This window comes from Lutjanus erythropterus, chromosome 13 (genome assembly GCF_056507025.1).
Source record: "Lutjanus erythropterus isolate fLutEry1 chromosome 13, fLutEry1.hap2, whole genome shotgun sequence".
NCBI classification, from domain to species: Eukaryota; Metazoa; Chordata; class Actinopteri; order Lutjaniformes; family Lutjanidae; genus Lutjanus; species Lutjanus erythropterus.
The window spans coordinates 18,660,586-18,671,448 of record NC_139329.1 but is presented as its reverse complement, the minus strand read 5'-3'; the positions used below and the strand labels follow the sequence as shown (position 1 = coordinate 18,671,448).

The following is a 10,863-nucleotide window of genomic DNA, read 5'->3' as shown; positions in this document are numbered from 1 at the left end:
ACTTATTTAACTTATGTATGGTGTCACTGGTTGTGGATTACCACCAGCTGTGAGATGTATAATATGTAGGGCTATATCTTATCAGACAGTTAACAATAAAATCATTACAGCAGTGTGGAGTCATTGCAGTCATCTTCGGTATGCGTAGTCTTTGGTGTGCAGAGACCAAACAATTCTTGCTCATTCAAATTTTTGTATTTGGCAACTGAAGTTAAACAATTTCAGCTTCTAAAACTATACTGAAAGAGCTGATTTGTGGATTAGACTGTACATGTCAAATCAGTGGCAATGCTGCCCCCTAGTGGTGACCACAGAACAGCATCTGTGAAAATGAGGAGAGCTGTCATCTGTTTTAAAAAAATCTGTTCTGTAAACTAGATTGAGATTTCTTTTGAAAAATACTTTAATTGCAACACATTCATGATTCAATACAACCACAAACTGTCCAGTATTTACATGCATTTGCAATTTTTTATACATGTGGTCATACAAACAAAGAGAAATGAAAGCAAAAGCTATAACTTCATGTTCATTCGCCTACATAAGATAATGAGATATAAAACAAATGAGGACTCTCAGCGCTGTAAATATACATAGATTTTGCTTAATTTATTGAGTAAATTCTGTGTGCTAAATATATCATTACTTGTCTAACATGCTGTTTATTTTCTGGAGGTTTTAACTTTGCTGTTGCACTTTATGTGGAGAGTGAATTTCGCTGGAATTTCAAGTTTTTTGGAAATGCCAAAGGAGAAGTGATACTAAATCAGGTGACATGATATGATTTCGCAATATCTAAAACAATTTCCTCAATCAGGAGTGCAGAAGCGATTCATACCAACCATACAAACCCTGATCAGCAACAGTAACTTGAGTTTAAACAATGCAAGCAGGAGTGTGTCTTTTCAGGGCTTCTGAGTTTCACAAACTGAACTGCTCTTGTTCCATTAAAGGCCCATTGGTTTCATCTGGATCCTGCCCCTCCAAAAAAAAAAACATAACAAAGAATCTCATTCAGACCCCTTTAAATCCAACAATCATATAATCAGGACTGCTTGCGCTTATCATCTTCATCTTCCTCATCATCACAGCAAATCAGCTGACAGAGTTAAACCAGAAAAAAGTATTCAATTTAATTGTAAATAACCAAAATGCCCAACTTAATGGTAAACAATCTCTCCATTGAACCCAGACTATTGTGTAGATCCTATCCTACTACATATTTTTTAATTACATGTCAAAGGGGTACATACACATACAGAAAAAAAATAACAATACAAAAAATTAGGAGAGAAAAAGAAGAAAAATAAATAAATAAACAAATCTAAAATAAATAGCTTTCCATTGTAACATAAGTGCTTTTGTTTCATCAAAGAGTGCAATTAGGAACTAGCTAAATAGGAAAATTAGGAAATACACATACACATATCCCTATCCACAGACATCCACAAACAAATACACAAACATATCTACTTGCATACCTGTGAGAGGCGGCTGTAGGCCTGGGGAGAACTGTAGCGCTGTAGGCCTCTCCAGCACAGGAAAAGTATGTAGAATGACGCCAGAAAACACTGTATAGTAAAAGCTATGGAGGTCCCCTTTGCAACATATGAACCAACACGCTGGTGAGAAGAAGTAAATGGAGAGGGAGAGAGAGGAAGACAAGTGACTCACAGCTCAGACAGCATTTATTTCTACACGTTCAGTTTGTAAAACTAGAAGTTGAAACAAGCTTTAGAGTTGAATGTAAAAAAGTTTGCATAGAGTTGCAGAATTACCTGTTGGTTTGTGTTGAGCGCGACAGGCTGTGTAGATCTGAGACTGTTTGCCAGGAGAGCAGAGAAACCGAACAGCAGACTAAAGACATTCAGACTCATCAGAGCGATGATCTGTTCATGAATAATGCAAAATTAAGCAGGGCAGCTGATGACATATGCATGAAAGATTAGAAATGATTGCTTTAAGTATTTACCTTTAATCTACTGGCTTTCCTCTGCACTTCCATTGCCAGACACCCAGCAGCCAGATACTGTAACAACACAAACAGCTGTATGTGACCCTGTCTTTGTCTGTCTCTCAATCCATCTAAAAGATTTGCACTGAGTGTATATCAGTTGAAACAGATCTGCACTCACAAATAGGCTTGACCACACTGGTGTTGTCATGGAGACAGAGCAGCTGTAGCTCACACATGCATGGATGACTGTGGTTAGTATGCACGTTAAGGCACTGAGGATCTGCACCACCTGAGGGGAAACGCAGGCAAACACTCTATCAGCTTACAAACTATATTGATAACCAATGGTTTGGACAAACACAAGAAAAGCAGCATCTCACCCCGGTGACTAAAAGTCTGGTGTTCACCACAGTCCTAAACCAACGATTAATCCTGACATCGACTAGCTCTCCATGAGTGGTAACCTGGGTCGGTGGGCGGGTTGAGTGTCTCTCTTTGAAAAACACATGGTACAGCCCCTCCTGAAACATGTTCTGCCTCATCTGTCGTGGAAGAAAAGAATTAACTTGTGCAAAAATAAAATGGATGTTACACTGTATATATTGTTACACACATATGGTTGAATCACTTGATTTCAGTCTGTGAGCACTCACCTTGCACAAATGTTGTAAACCTTTAACAGAGTTATCCACAGGCCCTCATTTCAACAGAAAATGTTGTCTAATTGAAATAAGAAAAATTTAAACAGATACTGTTTCTCACTGCTGCTCTACTGTGCAGTACAGTGCATCTACAATGGAGGCACAAAGTTCACTTCAGTTGGATGATAATGAATGGTTAAAGTCCACTTTTGAGGGAGTGATTATGGGAAATCATTGGTCATGACTTATGACTAAAGGGCTTATCAGCTTGTAGGCAGTGGCCAGTTACTAGCATCAGAGGACTAGTTTCATTTTAGACAAAGACAGACTGAGATTATACTTTGTGTCTTAACTCTATTACCTACTCTTGTAGATAGAAATACACTCATTAAATCCTGCACCTTAACCCTCACATTCATATGCCTGAATACAAAAAACAAGATGCAACAAGATAGTTATGATAACATCATCAAGTTTTCAAATAAGTACAAATTTAATTTGTGAAGTAAAATTTAAACACTCAGAAAGTTTTTAGAAATAAAATAAAATGAAATGAAAAAAAGCATGATAAGAAACTTCATCAAATATAAACAAGGTACCACAAAATAATGTTAAAAACACACACTAGTGTATTATATAGGATAAACATAACAGGATAAAGATGAAGAATCAGAAGACAGTCTTCTAAAATAAATTACAAAAGTGACATGACCAAAAAAAGAAGAAAAGTATTTATGTTGCTATGAGTCCATATTTTAAATATTAAAGATCATAGTTTCTCACCACACTCTTTGGAGCTTTTAATGGTGCAGTTTTGTCTCACACATCCATTTTTCATTTCAAAACCTGATCCATATTGTACCAAGGGAACATTAGCTAGCTAAAAGTTGCAACACAAATTTGTCTGAAGCTGATAATGTGTTGTGATTGATGTGATGATATGTTACTGGTCAATGAATTATGCATTTTAATTTGACACTATTTATTTATGTGAATTCTTGCACTTGAGAACGGCATAGACTGTACAGGATCAGTGTCTCATCTATACACAGTATGTAGTGGACTTACAGATAATATGAACATATATATATATATATATATATATATATATATATATATATATATATATATATATATATATATATATATATATATATATACATACATATATATTCTCAGTGGTGTCTGTTTCATTGAGTGTTTAAATAAACTGCAGCAGTTTGGCACAAGCAAATGTTTACAAATGTTTATTAATTTTCAATTGCATCACAGCATCATTCTAAACTTATTGTTAAGATAGTTTCTTCATACATGCTGTGGTGGAGTCTAATGTTAGTGCCATGTGAGCTCCACCACAGGCCTGCCAACAAGTCAGTAAGCTGTACGTTATAAACATACTACCCAACTCCATCCTCGCAAATATTTATGTAAAGCAGCTTTGAAGATATGGCTCAGAATTCCAGTAATATTAATGACTAAATCTGTTGCTCATTATCCTCAGACTAAAGAATGTTTACTTTTATTTAATGCAATCAGGTTTTGGCATCAAAGAAGCGTAACAATATGACATCATGTGGATTATTTGATGTTCAATAAGCGTGGCAAATGCATTTTATTAAAACTATAATTTAGCTTTTTAATTCCATTGTTTACCCACAGAATTCCAGCAACATCCTTGTGCAATAAACAAGCTTGGAAAGCTATGAACAGACCATGAGCATCTTCAATCTCAGACCACAGCTCAGTCTAAAAAAAGGCCATAGAAGGCAGCAAAAAGAGGTCACACAGCACTCTGAGGACCTTGGACAGATGGACATAAATTTGGAGGATCTATAAATACATACAGTATGTCAGACCCATTCTGTTTTTCCTGGGAGTGTTTCTGTGTCATCGTCCTCTATCCCACCTGTGTACAGGTCAGCCAACCTGCTGAAATGCGGCCCCCAGTGGCTCAGGCTCTGAAAGTCCTGTTCGTCACCCGAGTCTGAGGAATTGATGGAACTGAGAGTGCCGGCCTCTGAACCAGCGCCCTCATAGTCAAACACCAGGAGACAGTCATAGGGAGGAGCTGTGGGGTCATTGTCTGCAGCATGCAGGTTCTACAGCGGAACCAAGGAAGCATACTGTAGAGTTATGGCACTCACAAATATACAATAAATAATACACACTTAAATACCAAAGATATTCTTGTAAACATGCAATACAGGCAGGTCTAATATGTAAAATTTAAAATGACTCACATCCTCAAGGAACTGGCCAATCTCTTCATTGTCCTGGAGTTGTGGGCGGTAGCATGGACGGCTCTGGACAGTGGGAAACACTTCAGTGCAGAAGACTTCAGGACGGTTATCAAGCCCTCTGTGGAGCTGGCTTAGATCATACTCCTAAAGAAAAAGAAAAGAAAATGGACCTTAGATAAAAGTAGATCGCTTTATCTTTTTCTGCAATTGTTCCCAAACTGGGGATCACACTTCACGAGGGGTTGCAAGTCCTTTCTGATTTCAAGGGGTGTAAGAATACTTTTAAAAATATCTATACAGTACACAAAATTCTCATGCATTTCATTCATGTCTGTGAAATAACAAAAAAAGAAGTTTAGATTATTATTTAAGATACACGTAAATCCTAAAATAAAAAAAAAAAAAGACAGGATAAGGGCATGGTGAAAACCTAAACACAAGCTATATTCATAGAGACTTCACTGTCTGTTAAACAGCATCATCCTGCAAAAGCAGCAGTTCAGAAACCAAAGAGCCAATAGAACCACGGCCTAACATCAGGGAGGGAAAAAACATGACTGAATTTGGCAAAAAAGAAGTCTGTGTATGACTGTTAAAATTCTAAAAAACTTAATTAGACAGAAAATAGTATAAAAGGTATCAGGAAAACCCATCATACAACAGACAGACTGTACAATAAACCCAAATACAGTAACTGCAGGAGGTTTGTTTGAGTGATGAATGAGTCATGCTATTTAACAGACAGTGAAGTCTAAATGAATCTGCTTAAAATTCATCCAAATCACTCATTTTAAACAAGCCTCCTGCAGTGATTGTGTCACTATTTGGGTTTATTGTACAGTATATCCGTTTTATTATCCAATAAAGCAGACATCTGACAACAAAGATTTCTTGTAATAACAACTGCATTGAAACCTCCTGCTCCTACCTGGTCCTCCTCTCCGCCTCCCTCCTCATTGTAGTAGATGATGTTTTCTCTGGATACATCTTCAAGAAGAGGAAGATCCTTCTCAGACCTCCTCCTCCTCCTCAGTAACAACAGTAGCAGCAAGAGCAGTACTGTGGTCAACAGAAAAAAAATGGCACATAAAATGCAGATCAAGAGAACCAAAAAAAACAGCATCAAGTGAATAAGAAAAACTAGCTACATACACAAAAGACCAAAAATTGCTCCTAAAACTGAGGCTGCAAGAGAAAGGGCGGGTAGATGAGGGGCAGAATGTGGGATGAAGCAGGCAGAGACGGCCCCCTGACATTGGCACACTTCTACTTCCAGTGTGCTGTCTTGGTAGAGCATCTCAACATCATAGATCCGCATCAGCACATGATAGTCCCCTGGTGACAACTCACGTCTCGGGACCAGGGCTGCCACATTGTCTGCAAGGGAGGGAAAAAAGATACAGAATTAACGCTTGAGGAGTGCTTGGTTTGATATTCTATATCACATTAGTGTTACAGCATGTGATTAAAATGTTTCTACTTTGTATTAATTACCATATAAATGACTTCATTCTGTCACTGGGTATATATTAGAGATGTTCTGATACCATTTTTTCCTTCCTGATACCACTTCTGATACCTGAACTTTAGGTATTGGCACAGCCTGGCCTAGCTTAAAAAAATTACATGACCCGTGCTGGGAAGTAGCAGGATCCCATAAATGACGTGATACGGGATCAGTGCGTAGACTTGCATATGCGCTGATACTCGATCCAGCCCTTTAGGCTCTATTGGAGGTATCGGTATTATAATAACCCTTGTATGTAAGGAGCTCTCTTACTTGTGGAATTGGTGCTAACTGTCCAGTTGATCTTGTGCTCTCCTTGAAGCTCTACAATAAACGGTCCAGCATGACCTGGTCCGTCCATGTCCACTATGTCAAGCAGGGCAGGAGTAGGGTCACTGTTGCATAGACTGGCTTTCCTCTGCTTGACGACAGGACGATGGTCATTCACGTCTAATAAGGTCACAACCAGGGTACCTGTCCCTGTAGCTGGGACAGTGTCTAGAGGGATGAAAAATGAAGGACACGGCTGGGTTATTGTTCAAAGCAAACAAGGCTCTGATGGTGCTGTTAAGTAAGACCACAAGGGTAAACTTACCATCATCGTAAGCCAAAACTAGGACTGTGTATCTGCTGTCTTTGACATAGGGTGATTCTCTGTCCATGATGCTGTTAACCTTAACTGATCCTGTGTCTTTATCAATACTCAGCCACCTGATGGTATCACTGTGTAGTCTATATCTGAAAGCAAGAGAAACAACCTGATTATAACTAAAAAAGTACATACAGACTGCGGCAATATACAAATAGTCTGTCTGTATGTGTTTTTTATTACCGAACAGTCTGTTTCCTGTCTGTGTCTGGGTCCCTAGCTCTCAGGTTGGCCACAGAACTCCCTATTGTTGCATCCTCTAAGATGCTCACATGGATCTCTGCTGGACTGAAAACAGGAGGCTCGTTCTCGTCCACGACTGTTACAGCAACGGTGGCTGTTGAGGTTGACACCGGTCCAGTAAACGGCGCCTCATTTGTCACCACCACCAGCAGAGTAAAGTCAGGACTGCTCTCAAAATCCAGCTCCTTGGAGGAAACAAACAGAGCATGTAAGATGTACTCTCTGCATGACAAGTAAACAGCGAAGATTTATTAGTAAAAAACAGACAGAAGTTTCCTAACCTTGACTGTTTTGATGATTCCCTCCATTTTATTGGAGCCTGTGGTGATGTTGAAGTCTCCACCCTCGTTGCCTTTGATTATCGAGTATTTTGTGTTGGCGTTCAGTGATCCTAACTCATCCTTGTCAGTGACCTTAAGTCTTATTACCTCCACTCCAGCCTCATTCTCAGGAACTGATACGGATGTCTGGGAAAAAGCCAGAACCCTTGCTAAATGCGGTTAAAGATAAACTTATTTCAACATTAAGTATTTGAGCATTTTTAACTCACAGACGTGATGGAGAATAGTGGAGCATTGTCATTGCTGTCAGTAACACTGATGATAACCGTGCAGGTGGCTGTCAGCCCCTCACCCACCATATCAGCAGCTTCAATGATCAGCTTGTACTCTGGCTGAGTCTGAGACAGTGAGGTGTGACAAAAAATTAGACAAAAATTACAAATAATAGGTTCTTTATTAGACGGTATTAGACCCTTTATTAGGCCCTCATTCAACTTAATTAGAGGATAAGAAGGGACACATTAAAATAGAACTGGAAAAAATATTCCACTATAATTTTGGCTTTTGCTCGATAGATCTGGTTCACATATTGTTTTTAAATGGGGAAGTACCAGATATGTGATGTGTGAGTTTGCAGTGCAGTTCTGTTGAAATGTGTCAGTTATTACCCTCTAATAAAGTAAGTGTCTAACAGTGGGAAATGACACACTTTAGCTAACAGTACAGTTCTGTTGTAATGTGTCCCTATATATCTTATAATAAAACCTGATAAAGGTTTCATAAATCCCATAAATTGTTTTGTTTTATTAGTGTGCTATAATAAAGTGTTGTAGAAGTTACATTACCTCTCTGTCCAGTCCATTTGCCATCACAGTGATCATTCCACTCACTGAGTTTATAGCAAACATGTCTTCTTGGGGATGTTGAGGAATCTGAGCCTTAATTCTGTACCTTATTATAGCATTGTTTGTCTGTGGGTCATCTTTGTCCACTGCTGTCACCTTTATGATGGAGTCACCTGTTGAAGGAAACAGCACAACAGTGACTATTAGAAGATGAAATTGCCATTTTAGGAAGTAAATTTCATCTTTTTCGCTCACCAATGTCAGCATTTTCACTCACTCCACCGTAGAAAGGGTTATGAGTGAATTTTGGAGCGTTGTCATTCTGGTCAATGACGTTGATAATCAGCTCCATGGGATCCTCTGCATTAATGCCTTCGTTCAGTGCATGAGCCCACAGCTGTAACACACACCACATACAGTATATTCTTACAGTTACTGTGCATAGGGATAAAGACACAGCTATGGGATTATGTGTAAAACTTTTGTCTCTGCACAGGAACCTTTGGAGGCCCGCTTGGAGCAGTCCGCTTCAGCCTCAGGGTAGATTAAGTTCCAGGGACATTAATTTACCCCCCAAAAAGTCCCTGCTCAGGCAGTGGTAGGCTCCTTTCCAAAAGTACAGGAACATTTCTGATTGGTTGAGTCCTTACAGAATTTTATGTCAGCCACCATTTTTCAAAAGGTTTGTTTTTTATCAACATGGAGAGGAAAACATATTACAGATCGATCTATGATAAAGTCAATGAAATAAATAGGTGTCATTTTTTCACACAAACTAATTTGCTTCATGATCAAGGTGGAGACATAGACAACATCAATCAGGCTGGAGGAAAGTAATTCCCAGGACTAAAAGTTCTGCATACTTTGGGTAGAAATGTGACTTTTGCTTTCTTTTCTCAGCTCACTCTGTATTCAGCTGTCTTCTCCCTGTCCAGTGGCTGGGTGATGTACAGCACCCCAGTTCGGCGGTCCACAGAAAAAAGACCCTGAGGGGGCTGATCGGCTCCTGGTCCACTGATCTTGTAGGTTATCACCACCCTTTCCTCATTGCTTGACTTGATCTAAAGAACAATAATATAAATATTTCAAATTCATCATTCACTGACAACAAGTACATTCAGCGATGATCAATACTAGGTGGTTACCTTCACCATGAATTTGGGATATGGACCCCTGTCGTTCTCTGGGAAGTTAATGGCTGGTATAACCCACTCCCTCTTTATCCGTTTCAAACTGCCAGACGTGTGTGGAAACTCAATGATGGTGAGCTGCTCAAGGCCCAAGTCAGAGTTGTTCTGTTTGAATCAGGACACACCACGTCAAGTCAGGTATATAATTACAATCTCATCAATAAAACAATTTTAAAATTAACAAATTACCACTAATCATACCTCTAGATTTTTGCCCCCTGGGGTTTCATTATTGGAGCAGTTGATTGTGGTATTCAAGAAGTATGGTTGAATTTCTGCTGCAGCCAGAAAGGCTAAACACTGAGGAACAAATGTTATTCAAACATCTTCAAATTCAAATATATCATCACATCACTTACAGCATATTCCTAAGATAAGAACAGAGGAGTGTGAACCAGGGGAAATATGAAAGAGGAAAAATAAGGAACAATGTGTAAAATGTAAACAATAACCAGACTTGACAGTTGAATTTGCACCAACTGCCCAATATTGATACTGCACAGTTGAAATGATTAAACACCTGATTAAAATGAGATTTCACGAGTATATACTGATATCGCAGTTACATTAACATACAGTAAATTCATTTAATGGAAGTGCAATACTGTTTGTAGGAAGACTTGGATGCTTAATATCTGAGTACTGATTTGTTCATATTGCACTTTAAAAATAACATAATTATTCAATAGAAATCTATTTTGCTTTTCAGAAAATAAAAAACTAACAACTGTTCAGACAGAGCAAAACATTTATTTTAATAGATCTACTGAAAGACAAAAGCCAATAAATACACATTACAAATGAACGATTTTCAACAGTTTTCCTCTGTTACAACTTTAAACACTCACCTGGACTTGGCACAGCAAGAAGAGCACCCTTAAAGGCCTGCTGTTCCCCATCATCTCGTTCATTATTAAAAATCCTGCAGATATTTCTTCCACTGTCTCTGGACTGACTGTCTGACCTGCATCTGCTGCTTTGTTCCTACGACAGCCTTCCAAGTTTGTGGCATTTACCACCCCTCCTTACTGACAGTTTCTCACCTTCCTCAGTCAGTATGATTAACTGATTCATTGTTTGTTCTTTAACCACCTCTGGCTACAATAATCTTGTGGGTTTTTTGTGCTTCACTTTCCTCCTAACGGGTAGTTGTTTGTTGTTTGATTTTATCAGTGAAAGTTAACGTTAGTGAAAAACAAAGAAGCTAGAGGTGACCTCAGGAACTGTCAGTCATACAGGTGTGTGTTTATGCAGTGAAGTTTTCCACTCTCACCTTTTGGCCAGCGTAGGGATACACCTTTCACTCAGCG

At 38.7% G+C, this 10,863-nt stretch overlaps 2 protein-coding genes across 3 annotated transcripts; both read right to left on the bottom strand.

The window, feature by feature from the left end:
• Nucleotides 1-385: 385 nt before the first annotated feature.
• Nucleotides 386-2,953, bottom strand: tmem253 (transmembrane protein 253). Of its 2 annotated transcripts, none has more exons than XM_084734456.1 (7): nucleotides 2,611-2,953; nucleotides 2,338-2,499; nucleotides 2,136-2,246; nucleotides 1,973-2,029; nucleotides 1,779-1,889; nucleotides 1,482-1,622; nucleotides 386-975 (listed from the first exon to the last, which is right to left on the bottom strand). In XM_084734456.1, exons 2-7 carry the CDS (start codon nucleotides 2,497-2,499, stop codon nucleotides 922-924), a joined length of 636 nt encoding a protein of 211 aa, XP_084590582.1. In that variant the 5' UTR covers nucleotides 2,611-2,953; the 3' UTR covers nucleotides 386-921. The 2 variants fall into 2 exon arrangements, with proteins under 2 accessions (XP_084590582.1, XP_084590581.1); XM_084734455.1 differs by having other exon boundaries at nucleotides 386-981; nucleotides 2,611-2,941.
• Nucleotides 2,954-4,095: 1,142 nt separating this feature from the next.
• LOC146316438 (B-cadherin) lies at nucleotides 4,096-10,674 on the bottom strand. The gene is made up of 15 exons (XM_084734245.1): nucleotides 10,402-10,674; nucleotides 9,755-9,853; nucleotides 9,509-9,658; nucleotides 9,269-9,424; nucleotides 8,619-8,760; nucleotides 8,364-8,536; nucleotides 7,788-7,916; nucleotides 7,519-7,704; nucleotides 7,178-7,422; nucleotides 6,941-7,083; nucleotides 6,619-6,843; nucleotides 5,991-6,215; nucleotides 5,767-5,897; nucleotides 4,839-4,982; nucleotides 4,096-4,697 (listed from the first exon to the last, which is right to left on the bottom strand). Exons 1-15 carry the CDS (start codon nucleotides 10,462-10,464, stop codon nucleotides 4,449-4,451), a joined length of 2,460 nt encoding a protein of 819 aa, XP_084590371.1. The 5' UTR covers nucleotides 10,465-10,674; the 3' UTR covers nucleotides 4,096-4,448.
• Nucleotides 10,675-10,863: the final 189 nt, after the last annotated feature.

Bases quoted from the DNA above. Each gene is read 5' to 3' on its own strand.
- tmem253 (XM_084734455.1), bottom strand. From the start codon at position 2,499: ATGAGGCAGAACATGTTTCAGGAGGGGCTGTACCATGTGTTTTTCAAA. The intron at 1,890-1,972 runs GTAAATACTTAA...ATTCATGAACAG, and splicing joins GGAAAGCCAGTAGATTAAAG to ATCATCGCTCTGATGAGTCT. The intron at 1,623-1,778 runs GTAATTCTGCAA...TCTTCTCACCAG, and splicing joins CGCTCAACACAAACCAACAG to CGTGTTGGTTCATATGTTGC.
- LOC146316438 (XM_084734245.1), bottom strand. From the start codon at position 10,464: ATGAACGAGATGATGGGGAACAGCAGGCCTTTAAGGGTGCTCTTCTTG. The intron at 5,898-5,990 runs GTATGTAGCTAG...TGTTGACCACAG, and splicing joins AGCAATTTTTGGTCTTTTGT to TACTGCTCTTGCTGCTACTG. The intron at 4,983-5,766 runs GTAGGAGCAGGA...CTTTTTCTTTAG, and splicing joins GAGGCGGAGAGGAGGACCAG to GAGTATGATCTAAGCCAGCT.